Source organism: Molothrus ater, chromosome Z, assembly GCF_012460135.2.
Source record: "Molothrus ater isolate BHLD 08-10-18 breed brown headed cowbird chromosome Z, BPBGC_Mater_1.1, whole genome shotgun sequence".
NCBI classification, from domain to species: Eukaryota; Metazoa; Chordata; class Aves; order Passeriformes; family Icteridae; genus Molothrus; species Molothrus ater.
Genome location: NC_050511.2, coordinates 8298375 through 8319507, shown reverse-complemented (window position 1 = coordinate 8319507; position 21133 = coordinate 8298375). Strand labels below are relative to the sequence as shown.

Below are 21133 nucleotides of genomic sequence, written 5' to 3'. Positions count from 1 at the left end.
ACCAATAGCTTTCAATCCTTTGACCAAGTACCAAGGCTGGGGGAAAAATATAGTTGAGGCAAAAGGACAGACGGTCCTTAAGAGTGAAATTTCCAAAGAACAACAAGCTGCTACTAGGGAATGGAACTGATCCAAAAGTTTCATATAAAGCATCAAGTATCTATGCAAAACATGGGACAAATTTTGGCTTACGCTTATATATGATGGATAAAGGATGAAAAAGAAAGAAAAAAAACCACAGAACCACAAGATAGCTGAGATTTTAAGGTACCTCTAGTCCAATTCTACCTTTTTAAAGCAGTGTCAGTCAGAGCACAATGTCCAGGACTATGCTGTCAGATTTTTTAAATCAGCCTCTCTAGAATGTGGAAATACTGCTCTTCTGCTCAACCACCCCCACAGTAAAAAAGTTCTATTTTACATTTTAAAGGACTTTATTTCTATCTCATTTCACTTCAATTGACTTTGGCCTTTCATTTGATACCACTGAGAAGAGTCCGTCTCTGTCATTTCCCTCCACCAGGTGTTTATCCACATTAGAAACTTCCACTTTTCTCTAGGGACAGCCAACTTGGTAGAGCTGTAGCTGTGAGAAGTCAACCACTACCTAAACCAGGCTCTGGCCAACACATGGATCTGCTGTGGGAGTTAAAGGGGAAGTTATGTCCCCATTACCTCCCATCTCCACCAGCCAGGCTGCTGTTGGACAACCAGCATCTCTGCAGCACAGGAAGAAGCGTGGGACTCCATAGCATATAGAAAGCATGTTCTGCTCCATGAAATTCCTCTCCTGTTCAGCAGGAGCCAAGGTGGGGACCAGTATGAACATCTTGAGCATCTGCTGTGCCGGCTACTCTTTTCAGGACGCACCAAACAATACAAGAGCCAATGCAACTGTCCCTATACCAAGATCTCTTATACAGTAGTGGAAACCACTTCATCACACACTATTTGATGGGAGAAGCTGGAGAATGCCAGTGAATCCCAGCCAGTTCTCTCATACCTGGAGGAATCTGATAAGAATAACTCAGAACTGAAAGATTTTGCAATAGCTCTTGGAGCAATACCTGCTGTCACCTTTCTTTTATTGCAGGTGAGCCTTCTTCCCAAGGGATGCCACTTGCTAAATATAATTAATTATTTAAATCCAGCATTATAATGTTGAAAAATTAAGGATGCATAGATTGTACAGTCATACTAACAAAGTAAGCCTCAAGTTCTTCACACAGCAAAGTTGTGTTCTGCTTGTCTCATAGCCAGAAAAACAGAAGTGTAAGGATCAAACAACTCAAATCTACTTACATGATTCACCACTTTGATCCCTCACCAATACAGTTAAGCATCTGTGAATACCTTTTCTCTCTACCTTCCCTAGTTGACTTCATTTTACCCTAAAAAATATTCAGTTTTATTATTTCTCACATACACTACAGCAAAGTGATACCCATGAGAACACACAATGCAAAATAATTTTTTTTAAAAAAACACACACACAAAATTAGTTGTTTTTCACGTTGTTCTGATGGTAAAAGATTCCAAAAAAATGCAAATTTGATCTGCCCTTATTTTTCAATGGCCAGAATTTTCAAAGTATTCCTGATAGAATCTTAACCTAAAGTGGCCTATTGTACGAATCAGTGGAGGTTAGCATCCAAATATTTCTGGTTATATTCTAAACTTTGGCAGCCTCATAAGTATTACCAAGCATGAAGAGAAGAACTGAAAAAGTATCATTGAGTTCCCTAAGCATGGACAAACAGAGAAAGATTTTACATTGCAAAAAATGTGGTTTTGCTTTACAGCAGCAAGAAACCAAAGGCAAGCTAAGAAGAGTCTGAACATCTTACAAGTTTCAACTAGTGAAAACATTAAATTACATAGATTTCCTTCAGGTTTTTACTAATGCATTCTGCTGAAAAATGATCCACACTCATCCTCAGGACAAAAGACAGAAAAGTCTTTGGAGAAAAAGTCTTTAATGGGGCCCTTTACATTTTCTTTGTACCATTCTGCCCTAGGAATAATGACAAGCCATCTAACTTCAGGAGCTTACAAAGTAACTTACATATTGCTAGAATTAATGATGGAATGTGTTCAATGCAGATTTGTAAATTCCAAGACTAAAGAAGATAGTTGTGATGAATAAATCCTTTATTTGTTCCTATGCTTAATCACTTCCATCATTAAAAATTCATTTCCAGCTTTCTGAGATCTCTGAATTCTACTTCCAGTTGCTAGATTCTGTCCTAGATGAAAAAGTAAGATGAAAGAGTTCTTTTCTATAAGATATCTCCTTACTTTCCCTTCAAGTAATTAATGGACAGCAATCAAATCACTACTTAATCTTCTCCTTAACAAGCCAAGTTGAATTGTTTAAGAATTTAACTGTAAGGCAGAGTTTTCAAACGTAAGTCATAATGTGCTTCATCTCTGAACCTTTTTCAATTTTAACATCCATTTTGAAGACTGAACTAATAATAGCTGGATACAACCTTCCAGGGAAGATCTCATCAGCATCATACACAGAAGTAGCACCTCCTCTCCCTGCTACTCTCAAGTAAGAGAATGCATAGGATATTCCAGGTCAGACGCCCTTACACATATTTCTGCAACTGCTTTTCCAGGTTTAGCTGGGAGTTTTCTTTCTCAGAGCGGACATCAAGATAGGAAAATATTTTTAAGTCCAGTTTCATGACTGACACAAACCAATCTAACTATGGGCAGCTGCTAAAAATGCTGATCTCTCTTTCCCTCTGCCATTTTTGATTTCCCCCCTCTGTTCTCACCTCAGTGGCCCTGTGGTGGTTGACATGGTTGAAAAATAATAATTTTAAATGACACTGCCATCTTTGGGTACTGATAGCGACATTACACTTATGTAACACTCAATCTATATAACTAGCAATTCCTAAAATAAATCTAAGAAGTACTAGGTCTTTAAAGCTGCCCGGTGACCCAGCTGTCAGATTGAACGCTAGCCAGCAAAGACAGCTGAGTTGGAAAGCTTCCTGCTCTTCACTTGGGATGGTTGGGAAAAGTTAGGGGCTGTCCAGAACAGAATCACAGTGTGATGGCACAGGTCCGGGGAAGTGGCAATCAGGGTTGAATAACATATTTGAAAAAAAAGTGCCTCTAGAGTCACTTCCCTTCTATGGGAATTGCTGGAATAGAGCCTGCTGCTCTAGGACTGCTCTACAGGATGTGAGATGAATGCTGATCTGGGTATTTGCTCTTAGCTGTGAGCCCTTTGGCATAGTTTTTTCATCATTAAGAAGTAAAGCAGCATTGCATGACCTCATCTGGAAAGACACAAACTCTCAAGGCAGAAAGGAACCTCAGACATGACAGCAATGAAGACCATGTAAGTAACTAAAACAGACAGGCAGAGATCCTGCCCACTCTGCAATCCCAGGTCACTGTGAAGGAGCTGTCACATCCATTGGCTCCAAAGTCAGTCTAAAGAGCAAACAGACAACTGCATCTCCTGGATGGAAGAGAAAGCCAATTAGAAAATAGCTCTGCTGGGAGAAGTGCGATACAAGTTACCCAACACATAAGTATTTCTAGCTTAACCATTCCTGTAAAGTATGCTTGCTCTAGAGGAGGGCTGGAGCTTCTCGTTGCTTTCCTTATATCGTGTAACAGCTAGATGCCATAGCTAGAGCAGAAAGGGCTTCATATTAACAGTAGAAAGCTGACCCCTGGTGTTGGGAACAGGGATACTGATAGAAGACAGCAAGGAAGGGAGGCTGCTGTGCTCCTGAGCGCTGCCTCACAGTCTGTGTAGCTCTCCAATAAGATTCATTCACTAGCATTCCTTCAGATGAATGAATAAAACCGGCTGATGAATGAAAGCAACAGGCTACAGTGCTTGGCAGGAGTGTTGCTGTTTTCATTTCTACGCTTTCATATCTGTTCCTCCTCCACAAAGCATCTAATCAACCAATGCTGTACAGCAGAAAATTAATGGTTTCCTTTAGGGAGCTGCCTCACAATGCCAGAGAGTACAATGGAATTGTTTGTAAATATTTGGTTAGAAAAAGCAAGTAAAAATGGTATGAACACATGCAAGAATTAACACTGTGTGACTATCCAGTGGGATATTTATAGTACAGAGGTGATGCCAGCAACCATTAACACAGGTAGTACTACACCAAACACCTCATGAGTGACTCTGCTCATACAATATCAGGATTCAGACAGATCCAATTTGTAGACAGCTGATTGACAGCAGCTACCACAGTTTTCAAAGGATACACTGGGTGTATCCTTTCTTCTACTCCATCTCTGCACAGCACACAAAAGGGAGAGTGCTGAAGCATCTTCAGAGTCTTTATGTAAACCCTCAGCCCTAATTTTTCCAGTGAAAACAGGGGATAGTTCTCAAGGTCAGAAAGAATCCTCCTTTCTTGATACTCAGTGTCCTTTGAAAATTTCCCAAGGGGTAGCAAAATACTCGATGGGTCATTATCCCACGCATGCTCCTCTGTGGTTATTTTAATGCAACAGAACCCTATTTTGAAGAGGTGTTCCCTTCCAGGACTCTCCCTCCTAATAGAGAGGCATCAGTAGGGCTGTGATGAGCTTCAAGTTGCTGTACATGCACATCCACACAAGGAATTAAAATAACTCTGCAGAAGAGCCACGGGGAAGGAGGTTGTTCTCTAGGAAAATGCATCCTTACTTGCCTTCCTGGCTGGAGTGGGAAATCCCTCATCCAATTCCCAGTCCAATGTCTGTCCCCGTACTTCTGAATTTCAGCTTTGGAGCTGTAACAAGCCCTCAGGCAAGGTGTGCCAGGTGCACTTGTGCAGGTTTTTGCTCCAGCAAGTGAGTCTCAGAATGCTGAGACAAGCTGATTAAGAGGAGATGAGGCCCTATCCTCTTAAGCTTTAAGGCACCGATTTTAAAAGTGTCACACATTTATCAGAAGCCATTAAGCAGAATTAAGCCTCTCCAGATATAATTAGAGGCCCATATCAGCCTGATCTTATATAATTCTTAAAATTCACACTTACTGTATGAAACCAACACTGCAATAGCCAAAGGCTAAAATCAAACCAACATGCTAATAAAAAGTTATTTTCAACAAACAAGGAGAAATTTTATCTTGTAATGCAGAAGACAGACACCATCAAACACCTTCCAAATGAACAGAAATTAGATATAATTTCATAGCCAGACATTCTAGTAAACCTAGGCATGAAATCAGAATACAATCCGGCAGTATTTTATAAACATTGTCCAAATACCACTCCTACTCCAACACAGAAAATACCAGTAAGAAGTGGTATTACCCTCATCATCCCCTCTGGCAGAAAGCTTTCACTGCCCAGTTGTCTCAGACATGTGGTTTTCAGAATTCCTGACCTGCAGCTGTTTGCTGAAACTTCTTTCCACTGCCAAACTTTTTTCCACTTCATCTGGAAGCCACATTCTGCCTTTTGTCTTAATCTTGCAGTTATGTAAATATGTGTGCTAAGTCAAACTGCATGATTAATCATGCAAATACCACCCAGTGCATCTTGGAGAAAAGCTGATGATTCAAGAAATTATAGAATTTAAATTGGGAAAACAATAGCTTGTTAAAATATGAATCAGCTGCTGCTCAACATAGAACAAGGTCCCAACTGACTGTCATTAGTAAATTAATTGAGATTTCATTTTAGTGGCACCCACCTTGGAAGTCCAGTTGAATGAATTTATACACTGCACCACAACTCAAGAAATAGAATTACAGTCTTAATATTCAGGCTGAGACTTCATGCTGTCAGCTGTAACACCATATGCAAGAAATGATAAGAATTTGTTTCGAAGAAGAAAAGGAAATTGCAATTTTCAGAGCATGCTGTGAAGCCTGGAAGGATTAGAGGCTGTCAGAGATCCTGCAGTACAAGGGGTGTTTAGGAAGAAGCTAAACTCTGATGCCTTTAAAATATGGAAGATCTCACTGGAGCTGGGGGTTTCAGTGGAAATCTTGAAAACTCTTCTGCAAATCTGAAATGTATTTCAAACTTGCCTTTGCAAAACTTAATTAACTTTTCTCAGTGGGAATACAAATTTGGAAAATTACATTAAAAGCCATAAATAATTCAGCCACAAGAGCAATTTAATCTCATTACAGACAAACTGAGGTGCTTTAAAAGAAGCAAATGAAAAGCAAGGAGCAACAAAATAGCAAAGGTAGACCAGACCCATGACTTATGGGGGATTTCCTTTTGTACTCTAGGGATCAAAGAGGAGCTGTGAGCTGGTCTCTCAAGATACATGAAATACAAAAGTTGCAAGTTCCCAGTCCACTGGGATTTGCAAAGACCCAAGCCCACTGGGATTTTACTAAGGTCCAAGAACCCCATTTTTTTGAGAATCACTGCCTCTACCTTCATGAAGCAACACTGCTTAGAGGGTCACGCGAGGAGAGACACAAAAGTTGCAACAGGGCTGCCAATTTCCTGAAATCCAGCATGCTGCAATAGCAGGAAGTTTTCTTTTGAAGTCTCAGCTTTATTATTTAAACAAAGTTCTGCTTCTGCTTTGTTTCAGACCAAAGCACTGCTAGCCCTCATGGCAATAAAGGAAGGCTTTAAAACAAACAGATTCCACCCTGAAGTTATAGAGGGCAAATAAAAAGAAATAAATCTTTCAATTAATCACTAATCTCATAATGTCATGTCATCTCTGAATGATCAGACCTGGCAATATCATGCCACACTCAGGGAAAAATTTCCTAGCTACCAAACAAAATTTACCTACTCCCTGAGAGACAAACTCCCAATGCTTTTCAGTATTACCTTTTCCACTTGTAGTTCTTCCTGTTTTCTCACTTTCATATATGAAATAACTCTGCTGAAGACATCATAAATCCTTATGTCATTTGCAAAACAATCTTAAATATATTATTTTTATCATAGACAAGAAGATAAGCATTCCATCACTCCCCGTGTCTTTAATTTCTGTCCCAGTGACTGTTTTAAGGGCATCTATGAAAAGAAACAACTAGTAGTTAATTACTTGTAAAGTTACTACATAAAAATATAGAGATATTTTGCCTATAATGGTTTGTAACAAAAGCTATTTACATACACAGTCTTGCTTTTAAGGGTAGCTAATGTGTCCCGTTTAGCAAGGGGCAGATCAAGGCATATAGAGAAGATGCACAGGGGATATTTTGCATGCTTTATTATATGCGTTCTTATTGATTATTTTCTGCACTATAGCATGACACTGGAGTGTTACTGGCAAAAGTCTTGCTGAAGTCGAGGTAGACAATATTCACTACTCTTCCCTCATCTATTCAGGTAGCTATTTCATCACAGAAGGCAGTCAGCTTGATCAAGCATTATTTATCCTTTGTGAATCCATGCTGACCACTCGTGACCACCTTCTTGTCACCCATGTGGTAAGAGATGGCCTCCAGAACGAGGAGCTCCACCATCTTTCCAAGGATTGAGGTGAGACTGACTGGCTGGTAGTTCCCTGGGTCCTCCTTCTTGCCCCTCCTGAAAACTGAGGTGACATTCCAATCCCCAGGCACCTTTCATGATTGCCATGACCTGCCAAAGATGAGGATGAGCAGCCTCACCACGGTGTCCCTCAGTTCCCTCAGTGCTGATGCATTCCATCAGGGCCCAGGGACTTGTGCATGTCAAGGTCACCTAAGTGTTCTCTAACATGATCAAAGGAAAGTCTTGCTTCCAGCATTCCTTTACACTGATTTTTTGGGTCAGAAATCCCTGAGGGTTCTTCTAGCCAATGAAGACCAATGTGAGAAGGTGTTCAGTAACTTTGCCTTGCCTGAATTCTCTCTTACCAACTTCCCCCTCAATTAAATAACAGGCCCACATTATCCTTTGTTTTCCTCTTGTTATTGATGTATTTGAAGAAGACCTTCTTGTTCTTGACATCCTTGGCTAAAATTAATTCCAGATTGGCTTTGACCCTCCTTGTCTCATTTTTACTTGTTCTGTTAACATTTCTATATTCAGTCCAAGTGGCCCATCCCCACTTCCATCTCCTGTGTGTTTCCTTCTTATGCCTGATTAATGGAGCTCTTTAATGATCCACACAGGGCCTCTCATCTGCTTTGCTTGATTTCTTGCTCATCGGGACGCAATGTTCTTAAGCCTGAGAAGAAGTGATCTTTGAATATTAACCAACTCTCTCAGACTCATCTTCCCTGCAGGACCTGTTTCCATGTAATTCTTCCAAGAAGACTCCTGAAATCCCCATCCTACTCCCAGGGAACCACTTGACAAATTGCAGCCACCACACAGGGATTCACCACTGAAGTACATCCTTAGCTTGAAAGACTCTGAATGCAACTGAACAATGCAGATCACCCAGTCATATCTAAGCCTGCAACAATAACCTTTTAAAAAATCATAACAGAATTCTGTACAAATTATTTATATGATCGAGTTTTTCAACAGCAATGCTTCACTACAGAGGCTGCACTCCTGTAGTCATGACAGATTAACAGTAGTTCTATCTTCTTAGCAAGGATTTAAAAACTTTTGAGCTTCAATAACTGATTAATCACAGGAAAGTATGCATTCACTGATAAATAAACCTTACAGAGCCAACGGCATTTCTTATCTGTGTGGCTGATTTCACAAGCATGGTTGCATCTGACAAACAGAGAAAATGGAGAAACCTCTCAAGGTCACTGGATCCAGAGCCTTTTCTTGGGAGGCAACCAGAACAAATCCGTAGTGTACCAAACTCTCCCTTAAACTAATGCATCTGCCTACACAAGCCCTAAATAGATCTTATGCCTCCTGGCATTCATCAGCCCTGATTCACTTACGGAGCACTATGGAGGCCAAACTAATCAATTAATTTTGTTTTCCCTTACATGGACTTTCTGAAATTCTTCTGAAAAAAGTCACATACAAATCTGAACTATTGTAAGGTAAAAAAAGTAAATTTAATTATTATTTTTTGTGAATCTACCCAAGTTACCAAACCTCATCCTCAAAGTTCTAATGAAAAGAGTAAAATGAAGGCTGAACCTTTGGTCTTACTACTGTTATCTCTCAGATACAAGTCAAAGCACTCAGATTAAGAAATCTACTTTGTACCTCTCTCAAGGTTTCAACTATGAAATATAGAGCAAACAGAAGGAAACCAAGCCCTTTAAAATACAAAGTGAAATGGAAAAATAGTTAAATATCTGGCAGGAGTAAATACATTACAGTTAAGTAACACTGGCTTGTGTTTTATCCAGATTTTGCTTTGCTATTTATTGACCTAAGCATTGGACTATCAGGAAAACAGGTCATGTGTCAGGGTTCCATGCAGGTAAGAGATAGGGAGCTGATACCCAAGCACAATAACACAGCCAGCAGTAGAGGGGCTCTGTGGGAAGTCAGGATTCATCCCACTGTCCTTGAGAAGATATGATGGTGAAGATGGTCAGGACCACTAGAGCATCAGGGCCTGGCAAATTTTTTGCTACTTAGACTAGAGTGTGAGAAATAGAATTGATTCAAGAACTTTTGCTACAGAAAAGTCAAGCCGTGGTGAAAATGTAACCTTTGTATTTGGAGGAAATGCAAAATAAAAGCATATCGTTTTATGTGATAGAACACAGGCATAACAACACCTGTGTGTGGGGAAACTAATACTTAAAATAAAGAAAACACTGATCCTTTTAAGAAAGAGTGTTTAGAACTGTTTTGCCTGTCCTCAATAACTGTAGATTGTTTTCTCCTAGTGAGTCAAGAGTTGTCTCAATATGGATGGTTAGAAAATCTTTTGGCAGATTTTCATCACAAGACCATCCCCTTGACATTGACGACAAAGAGAGCAAACCTGTCTATCCTTGAATTCTGCTGTCCAAATGCTAAGAAAAGAATTCCCACAATAGCTTAAGTGGAGCCATTTCCAGAGACAAAGCTAAGAAAGGAAAGGGGTCAGACTAGTTTTATTGAACAGATAAGGACTCTACAGTACACAAATTAGTGTATTTTTATCGTGTGGATAAAAATGCACTTATCAAACTAACTAGTCTACACAGAGAGGTAGGTGGGTGGAATTTAATGGCCTGCAATGCACTGGAGACACAACAGGATGTCTCAGCAGCTCCTTTGATCCCCAGGCTCTAGAAAATTTGTTAATATATTTTTTCCCAAACATGCCAATGGAGCTCTTTACCATCTCTAGCATAACAAAATGCTACACCAAAACTTAATATTGTGAGTTGATTGAAAATTACATGTATTAAAAGGTTAAGGCTCAGAAAAACCAGGCAAAGCTCACAGAAGTTATATTACATATCAGTAATTAAGTCTCCAAATTAAATTCATCTTTCATATGATACACTTGATGTATTATGGTTATTAGGTTATATTTATTAACAGAGTTGATAGTTTAATAGGTCCTTTCTCTCCCTAAATATGTGGTAAACGATATTCAGTATTTGGAAAACAGATTCTAAAGTGTTATTTTCAGTGCAATTATGTTTAATTGACCACAATTGGCTATCTCAATAAACCGGATGTATGATGGCTTAAATTCCTAACACTGATTCCACTAGGGAGATTTTTCAAAGACTGTCAGACCACGGGGGAGGATATAGATGTTTTGCAAATGAACTTTGAAGTTTCAAATGGCAGACAGTACAGAAAGAAGCCCATAAAAGGTTAGAAGAGTGAATAAATCAGACTCCTGAAAAATATAAGATATCAGGGACACAAGATTTCACTACTTTAAATCTTTAAATGAAGAAATCGTATCTTCAACAGAACAAAACTTCAGAGAACAAATATCAAATCTTTAAAATTTCCACATTTTACATTTTCCAGAAGATGGTAATTTACCACATGCCAAAATTAATTGTTCTCAATTGCTCAACTGCTATTAAGAGCCACACATTGTCTGGCCTGATTCATGCAGCTCCAGCTTTTCTTTGATCTTGTTACATCATTTGTCTGCCAGATTAAAGATCCCTTTGTTACATGATCTCCTTTCCCAATACAGGGAGTTAACAGACCACAATCCAATGACTTAATAAGCTTTTCTTTGACAAGCTGAACAAACCCAATTCCTTAAATTTGTTTCCCAGGTCAGTTGCCCTGCTCTTGGATCATTCTTTCTTTTTTGAACCCTTCCCAATTTGTCACCCTTCTCCTTGGCATGTCACCAGTGATGAGCATGCCTTTCCAGGGTAGTCATTTCAGCATTAAATTAAAGACTACACTTAAAATTTCTCTCAGCTCCTCAATTCCTTTGCAACTCTTCCTCTCCATAGATCCAAGGAACTCTGATGAAGTTCAGCATGGACTTTCTACAGAAAAGTTTTTAAAAATGATTGCTCCTGAAAATACAGCTTCTCTCTGTATGTGTACACAGCTTGAATTTTTTTGAACACCATAACACAGAGTGATGCCTTGTATTCTGCTAAAATGGGATGTATATTGCTCCTTGAATGCTTGTTCCATTTCTTGACACCTCACAGATATTAGTCTCATCAAAACTTTTTGTCAGCAGTGATTTCATGGATAAAATAATAGATTAGCATTAGACCTAGTTACTAATGGCTTTTGATATGCTTGCCTAAGAGGCACCTGATTGCTACATTTTATTTCCTATTTCATTCCCCAGCAGCCTCTTCTAATTAATAGAATGTATTAATGGAAAATTCCTTTCAGCTTTTAAAAATCACATAGTACAAACAGCACTCTTAAAATAGTACATAGCAAGCCCAAGTCCTCCAGAGTGTTCCTGTTTGATTGTGGGTATACTCAGTGCCCATACAAATGTTCTACAGCAATTCACAAATAAAACTTACAAATTCCCTCTTAATTCTTCTCTCTCCTTATTCTACTGATGCTTTTTTTCTGTATTGTAATATACCCCTACAGTAGCAACTTAAATATAGTCAGTTAACATCACTGGTGACTATACAATCACTATGTTTTATTTCTGTGATTGTATTCTTTTTTCCTCAACGTAATTTCACTGCTGACATTTTGATACCACTAACTCTTGTACCAACTACCATTAATAACTGGCATCACAAGCATTTGAAAAAGGGGACAGTCTTTCAATTTACAGTACAAATACAAAAATATCAATTAAAAATACATTCATAACTAAAAGGAAACTCAGACTCTATGGTGGTACAATGCAGTTCTCAATCCTGTAACCAAAACAGAGAGTGAGCCTCATGGATCTTTTACCTCTGAAGATGCATTTATCAACTTGCATGCTGGGAACATGACTGAATGAAAAAAATTCCAGTTTTTCCAAAGGCTGGAATCTGTTACAGCATACAAATGTATGCCAAAGAGCAAAGAGAATCCAGACTGCAACACGAACGTCTCTTTGAGTGAGATGTGTGGGCCACGTGAATCTCTATCAGCCTCTTGTAGCATTTGACTCAGAAAACTTCAATAGCTTCACTGTGGGGTCTAAAAGTCTGTCAGTCAGTGCTGTACCTGGTCCAGCACACAGGCCATAATGTGACTGGGGACATGCCAGCTCCTCCTCTCCAGAGCACTCCCCTCACATGAATTGCATGTATACACAGCCTCATACTAGGCAAAGAACTTCATCACAGCAATATAAAATGTTTTTTCTCTGTCTGGCAAGGTCTTAAATCTCTATTCCCAATATAAAAACAAACTATGTAGCTTAGAGAAAGATTAGTAGGGATTTCTGCTCCCAGGAGTCTTCTCTGCCTGTTCTGGGAACATAATTTAAATACATAAACATATTGGAAGAGACTTTCTGAGAGCTGCTTCAAAGATGTGAATTTTTTAGGCAGTATTCAATCCACTTGGTGCTTTTAGTTGAAGCTCTTTGGTCATTCATCAGAAAATACCAAATTTAACTGCAGCTTGTTATGTAAATCCATTCCAGATTCTGCTCCACATTTTGCATCACAACCTTTAAATCTACCACTGCAGAGAAGAAAACACAAGCAAACATCTGGCACATTTTGTAACACTGAGCCTTCTTAAGCCCACAGCCTACACTGTTAAATCAAAGTTTTCAGGCTTTCTAATGTTCTGCTTCTCAAACATACATTTCTGTCCTTGTCACAAGGCTTGCCTGTCATCTACAGGGGTATGCTGTCAATGATGACAGGAATTATAGGGCATGCAACCATCATTAGGTGGACTAAGTTTAGACCTCAAACCATGTTTTAAATAAAGTATTATCTTACATGGAGATAGACTAATAACTTTCTAAAATTATTTTCAGTTCTATTTTTTCATGATTTTCTAATGTATCAAAGAGCTGGACTCCCTAAATATCCTTTTTGGACAAAATGTCCAGTCTGCAGATAGATAATTACATCATGCAGTAGGTAAACACTGGGTGATGCATAGAACACAAAGGGTTATGGTAAATGGGATAACCTCAGGCTGACAGCTGGTCTGTGGTGGGGTTCTTCATCTTGGGCCCAGTGCTCTTCAGTATCTGCACAAACAACTTATACTTAGGTCTCAAAGGACTGTTAAGCAAGTTTGTCCATGATACTAAATTGGAAGGAGCTGATGTTTCCCTCAAAGGCAGAGAGGCTGTGCTGAGAGACCTTGACATATTAGAGAAATGTGCAATCAGCAACTGGATGAAGTTTAACAGAGACAAGTGATGGATTCTGTTTCTGGTATGGGGCAACCCTGGTTGTACAGACAGACAGGGGAATGAGAGGTGGAAAGCAGTGCCAGGGAAAGGGACCCTGGGGATCCTGGTTGATGAGAAGCTGAACATGAGTCAGCAGTGCCCTGGCAGCCAGAAGGGACATCCCTGTCCTGGGGACATCGGGCCAGCTGCACAAGGGAGCAAATTGTCCTGCTCTGCTCTGGGTGCAGTTTTGGGTGCCACAATAAAAGAAGGATATAAAGCTACCAGAGAGCATCCAAAGGAGGGCAACAAGGATGATGAAGGGCTTTGAGAGGAAGCCAAGTGAGGAGGGGCTGAGGTCACCTGGTCTGTCCAGCCTGGAGGAGACTGAGGGCAGACCTCATTGTAGTTACAACTTCCTCATGGTGGGAGAGGAGGGACAGGCACTGATCTCTGCTCTGTGACCAGTGACAGGACCTGAGGGAATGGCCTGAAGTTGTGCCAGGGAGGTTTAAGTTGGATATCAGCAAAAGGTTCTTCCCCCAGAGAGAGGCTGGGTACTGGAATAGGTCACAGCACCAAGCCTGACAGAGTTCAAGAAGCATTTGGAAACACTCACAAGCACATAGTAGTGTTCTTGGGGATCATCCTGTGTAGAGACATGAGTTGGGCTTCCATGATCCTTGTGGGTCCCTTCTGTTTCAGGACATTTTATGATTCTATGGTTCTCAATTTTTATTTCCATAATTTGACTGAGATCTCATTGAAAACTTGAAGGATTTATCTATATTTCAGGAACAGCTAACAAGTAGTTAACATTAATTAATGATCACAGACCTTATTTGTATGCAGTGGGCTTCTTTCAGTGTAGGACTCCAATCCTGCTGAATTATCTCACCTATTATCTGGATCCCTAGACCTAAGGAGAGGGTAAATGTCTTGTCAAAACTACCATCCCTCTTGTCAGGATGACTGACAGGATAACTTTACTAGCAAAAGTATGAATGCAATCATTCAGCATCCAGTTAAGTATATAATAAGATTTGATTTTAACTTATATGGCATTGAATCAACAGAGCATACACTAACTGGATTAAAAAATATCTCACTGCCAGAGCCTAAATCTTGGCTGTTTAAAGCATTAGCATGTGCCACCCTTTGGGAAAAGACTCTCAGAGATCAAGGAGTGAATAAGAGGTGGGAGACATTTAGATACATTTTTCTTAGGGTGCAAGAGCTCTCAATCCTGATACTCAAGAATTTGGGTAAGGGAGCCAAGGCTTAGCCATCATCATCACAATAATCTCTTCAGCCCTTGTCTCCTCAATGTTTAGCACTTTCCATCCCATTTTACACTGCCTGATGATCAACTCTGGAGGCCAAGAAAGACATGGACCTGTTGGAGTGAGTTCAGAGGAGATCACAGGCATGATCAGAGGGCTGGAGCACCCCCACTATGAAGACAGGCTGAGAGAGTTGGGGTTGCTCAACCTGGAGAAAAGAAGGCTCTGGGAAAATCTCACTGTGGCCCTCCAGTACTTAAAGCAGGCTTATAAAAGAGATGGAGATACCTTTTTACATAGGCAGATAGTGACAGAACAAGGGATAACCTCCTTAAACTGAGAGTTTAGATTTGATATTGGGAATAAATTCTTTACTATGAAGAAGGTGAGACAGGGACAAGCTGGAACAGGTTGTCCAGGGAAGCTGTGGATGTCCCATCCCTGGAAGTGTTCAAGGACTGGTTTGAAATCCTAAGCAACATGATCTAGTGAGTGGGATTCCTGCCAGTGGCAGGGGGATTTGAATTGAACAATCTTTAATGTTCCTTCCGATCCAAACCACACTATGATTCTATGACACCTTACTTGTGTCCCTCAAATTTGTATTTGGCTGAAAGATATTTTGCTAGAAAACAAAGTATTTGGCCTAGAATAAATCTCTGGGGCTTGAAACAGGCTGTGTACAAACCTAAGTGGTGTAACATGATGCTCATCTTTGTTTTTATTCAATCTTTTGAGTGAGTAGTGGATTGGGAATTCACTACTAATTTTTTTTTCCACTATTTGTTTTCTAGATAGAGGGAAATGAGGCATCGTGAAGAAAAAGAGGAGGCAAATAGCATATCTCTATGCATATCTCCTCTCAGTCCCTGCAGAATGACTTTTCCCTCTGTGAGTGCACCAGTTTTACTTTTCATTTTCTTGATTCTAATCTCTAATTAAAGTGCCTGATTCTGAAAATGGCTATAAGGTAGAGAGGCAAACAGGAAGAGGCAGTACCTTGCTGTAAAAGCCTCTTGATTCATTTTCTCCTCTCGCTATTTCTTCTGAAGCATCCTAAGCATGTCCTATTTGGGAATACCCTTATTGCAGTGACCAACCATCCATCAGCCTCACTCAGTGCAAGGCAGTAAATAAAATAATATCCATGGTCATTGGGCAGTTCATTTGAGAAAAGGAAAAATACAAGATTGCCCAGTAAGTATGCCCTATCTCCCTGTATTTACCTGTCTCTATGTTTTAGGAGAGTGCAACCAGAGCTGCTCCATCTTCTGTGTTCCACGATTACTCTTCAGCTTTCGGGAGCCTCAGGACATCTACTAAGAGACAGCTCACCTCCATGAAAGCTCTGGTCTGGATTTGACACCAATTTAGTTTGATCACAAAGTTGCAGCAACTCTTACTTTGGATGCAGTCACATCAGTGCAGGGACCCTGTGCCAGCACTGCTTATGCTGGTTTTACACTAGAAAGTTAGAACAGTATATATATCTTTATGTGCTTTTCTTCTGCCTACATAAAGCCCTACTTCAGACTATGAAGAACTGAGTAGACATCATTGCCAAATACCTCAGGTTGCCAGTGCTTTGTGTTTGAGTCTGTACTCTTCAAACATCCTTGAGTGGAAAGTTACATCCCTTAAATCCAAAGAAACTGTGGGATAAAATACATTGGCCATGGAGAAAATGTTTTTCCCTACTCAGCTCATGTGCTGACAGTTGGAGCTGCACATAAAAAGCCACCTCTGAAGCCTGTCAGAGGCACAATTGCTTTTGGAACATGAACTGAGGTGATGGCAAAGACCTGAGCTTGTATTCATAGTGTTCCCATCAGAAAGGCAGAACACAAGCCCAACACCCACTAGAGGCTCTGAACCCTGCACTGCAAGCTGACAGTGTACCCAGAAACCCAGCAATCTCATTTATGCAAAATAAAAACAGAAAGACAGCTCCTCCTCACGGGAATAAAAATTAGTTCCAGCCAGGCAGCATAAACCCTGAATTGCAAATTACGATGACAATATTTCCTTGTTCAGAAGAGCCTGTCTCATGCCAAAGAAACACCGTTAGCATCAGAAACCCCATCCAAATAAATCACTGGAGAAGACTGCAGAAATAGGGTACAAAAGCAAGGGAGAGGCTAGGGCCCTCTCTGTAAAGAAAGCACCCACCACTCTGGAGTACTTTTTGAAACTAAAGATCCCATAGTAAACAAGGGATCTTTAGTTTCAAAAACTACATTTTAGGCAGCAGGACAAATGTGTTACTTGTATTTTGGCAGCGCTTCCAAATTCCTGCTGCTCAGAAGACTGTTGATGTAATTATGGCCACAGCAGACCCAAAGATATCCCAGTCGTTGTGTGACTATAGGATCATTTCCTCTGGGCGGGATTTATCTCACCTCACTTTAGTCGTTTAAGAGACAATAAAGTGGTGAGATGAATCCAGCTAGGTGCTCTGCCTCAGCTCACTCGTGAGGAGGGATCACTCCTTCCAGAGAGCCACTTAGCTCCTCCCTTGAGCATCAGGATAGATGGCCTCTGGATGTGCTGACCTCTCCATGCTGACTAAAGGGGGAGTCGAGAGCAGAAACTCAGCTGTTAGTTGCCTTCAGCAGGTAGAGACAAGCTATGCCCTCTGTCCTCTATAAAAATGGGGTAAGAAGATTTCGGGCTCTCTTGTCACCTACATGGCAAACCACTGAGTTAGAGTCTCCCTCCCTTCGCATCTCTGTATTGCCTTTGGCACAGTGGGCCCTGGTAGAACCAACTAACACTTTTGCACAACCCAGAAAGCATACTGGTCTTGCCTAGTGTACAAAGTGTATGAAATTAAACCAATTAAATGAACAGGTTATGGAAGAGGTTAAACAGGGAGATGACCTTCTTTGAGCTTGTATCCCTCCTCTGCCACCTGGCTGGAAGGGCAGTGGGAAGGCATTGCTAAATTCCTGCACTCTCTCAGCACAGAGATTTAAGAACAATAAGATTTTGCTGTGCTGTACAAGGTAAGGACATCCTGAGCACTTCACACCATGCTTTTTTTTCCAAAAGCTGATTTTAATCTGCTTTTCAGAATAGCTGCTGCCTGCTGAATTAAAAAGAGCGTCAGGCCAATTTAAGCATCTTGGCAAACTAACAAGAACATTTCCAGACTCAGATGGAGTGAAAGTCAAAAGAAAAATGTAAATTTAAAATGAAAATGAAATTTTACAATATTGCAAGCAGAGCACAGTCCTTACCAGTATAAATGAAGACAACCCACCTGGTTCCATTGTCAGAGCACAGAAAAAGACATAAGAATAAAGACATATTTGGGATGATAACAAAGGTTCCTGTTGCTAGTCTAGTCAAGTATCTTGCACCAACATGTAGCAATTGTTTAAATTGAGAAGGTCAGCAAATACAGGTCTGTCCCCTTGTATGTACTCAGCTCCCTGCAACTCACAGCTATCAACTTACTGAATCAGGTGATTTATCCCTCCAACATCAAACTGGTCCTCCATGAATCTATCTAAACTCTTTTGAAATCATGTTTATTTCTGTTCTCCAGACCACAAAGGAAAAAAGAATAGTTCAGCAATTCCATTATGTATCACATTATCCTGTTTTAAATTTGGTATAGTCCTACAGTAATTGCTGTCTATGCCTATGTATTTCTGAATGTTCATGTCATGGAATGGAAAGGCCTAATCCCTGTATTGAGTCAAATCTCAATTTATTGCTATAAAATTGAGTTCTTGCTATGAGATGCAATCCATGCCTCAGAGGATTGTCTGAATTGATCTCAGAGCAATTGTTAAATATTTTAAATCTCTCAGTGATTCTTTTGCATTTAATACTTACAAGAACCATACCCCACTGCAAATAGGTCCTTGTACTTTGGATTCCTGTAATGAGAAAACATATATAAGATGGCATTTATTATTAACCATGTAGTTCCACAGCAATACACAGTGTTTCACACATTAACTTCAGAGTTCATTCTCACAGGACTCCACTCAGTCTGAGGGTTCTGCCCTTTGACCATATGCACTAATAAAGTTTGTGAGTAACTCGTCCAAACTCATGATGCACAAAAAAGCAGAACGTTAGAAGACCAAAACAGTAGATGAAAAGGATAAAAAGACAGACACGTCAATCTCCAGCATTTCTTGGCCTATCCATTTCACAATTGCAGGAAGTTTACTTTTAAAAATTAGATCTTTGAGGAAAGCAAAAAGGCAGGAATATATAGGTTTCCATCTTTCAGTGGAAAGAATTAAAGGATTTCTAAATCAATAAACTCACTTTACCCTACCTGTTATTAAATTATGAAAGATGCTTCCAGAGACAGCTATCAGTTCATAAATTCATGATCACAACCACAAATCAGGAAGGGAAATTCCCTTCTGACCCAGCTGGTGAACATTGTATTTCCTGTGGTAAATACTGGCAATGAGCAATTAGCCATCTACTATGTCTTCAAAAGTCCCTTTACTTGAAAAACATCAACTCTCTCTACAACCTCTGCTGTGGGTGGTAGATTGCTGCACGTAGGATTTCCATGGGACAAAGATCAGTACTGTTGTTTATCCCTGAGCTCACACAGCACAACCAGTGGGGAACAATTCCATGAAATGAACATATGTGGAAATTATCTATGAGTATTTTCTCTGAATTGCTACTGTGAATTGATAAAATAAACCCACTTCTCTTTTAATTTCTCCTTTTTCATTTGGGCTAGTACCTAGGCATCCTAATGCTCTTGTTCTTTTCACTAAATGCATCATCATGGCTAAAAATGAGAGAATAAAAATTGAATTAGAAAAGCTTATTCCATAAAGCAATTTGGAGTAATTCTTCCAATTTCAGAGTCATCTTTCTCTTATCATTTTCTGGAGGCAAATTTAATAGCAGTATAAACTACCTATTAAAGATGCCTTTTCTCCCAATTTTGCTTCCCATTTTTACTGTTATCTGTAATTCTCACACAACTGCATGCGTAATACTCTCTTACATAATACCACAGTGGCTTGAAAGGCAGAAGATGGCAATCCTGCTCTGTCTCTTCACAGATTCTCCTTATCAAGGCACAAACATGCTCACACAAACAAGTAAGAAGAGGCCTAACTGTGGGGGAGCACAGGGCAGGGTCTGACTAGGTATGTCTCATGTTCAGTGCATGAACCAAGCCAGTTTTGAGGAGCATCAGGCGTGTTAAAAAGTGAAAGGACTCATTTGTGCTGGTGATAAGTGGGTTTTTTTTCACAGTAATAACCATAGCAATAATATCGCAGAACGAAAGAGAGTAGATTTGCAAGTATCAGTGATCATTTTTGGATTGATCAAAATATGTGAAAGTGGACTGCAGGGCAAATGCCTACTGCACTGAACTGTGCAAGATCCCAGTACAAAAATACCTGTCTTGTCTGCAGGGGAAGCCCTTGTGTGGGGTGTGGCTCAGGTCACTTGGTCTGCTCAGCCTGGAGAACCCGAGACTGAGGGGAGACCTCACTGCACTCAAAATGTCATTGCGAGGAGGAGGGGCAGACACTGATCTCTTCTCCATGATGAGCAGTGACCGAAGCCAAGGGAATGGCATCAAAAACTGCATCAGGAGAGAGCTACATTCAATCTTATAAAAAGGTTCTTCACCCAGAGGGTGGATGGGCACAAGAACAGGCTCCCCAGGGAAGTGGTCACAGCACCAAGTCTGACAGAGCTCAAGAAGTGTTTGGTCAGCACTCAAGTACATAGCTGGATTTTTGGGGCTGTCCTATGCAGGGCTGATTCCTACAGCATACTGTTCAAAGATATGACACATCTATCCCAGCTTTTCCAAGAAAGGACTTTTCTTTGCCCTGTTAACCATGCTCACTTTTCCCCAATGATGCACAGAGTCTCCTCTGCCTTCAGTTTCTGCTGAAGGGCACAAGCCAGTCACATTCAGCCTTACACAATCTTCTCTGCAACCAGAAGCACCGGGCACGTTTCAGTGCTGCCCAAGCAGCTGACTGTAACAAATCAAACCCGTGTTCCCAGAGAAATCAGCCCTGCCTCATAAGATCCCTTTACATTCCATTCCATTCCACTCCCCAGTGCAACAGTCGAGATTAAGTTTGGAATGAAGAGACTTACCAGGAGAGGGCAGTAACTGCAAGTTTCTTGGTTTTTTGATACTGGAACTTCCAGAGTGGGAGGAGGGTTCCTTTCTGGCCTCTGTATTCATCTGATGCATCCTCAAAATATTTAAAATCTAAACAAAAAAAAAATCAAGGAAAGGTCCCAGTACATAA

The 21133-nt window shown here is 40.3% G+C and overlaps 1 protein-coding gene across 1 annotated transcript in view; it reads right to left on the bottom strand.

The window, feature by feature from the left end:
* The window catches only part of DNAI1 (dynein axonemal intermediate chain 1), a 141376-nt gene that overhangs the window by 88807 nt on the left and 31436 nt on the right, over positions 1–21133 (bottom strand). The window contains exons 11-12 of the mRNA XM_036402527.1: positions 20976–21093; positions 18702–18745 (exon numbers count right to left, since the gene is read on the bottom strand). Of these exons, the coding sequence (XP_036258420.1) occupies positions 18702–18745; positions 20976–21093 (162 nt within the window). The remainder of the gene's footprint in view (positions 1–18701; positions 18746–20975; positions 21094–21133) is intronic.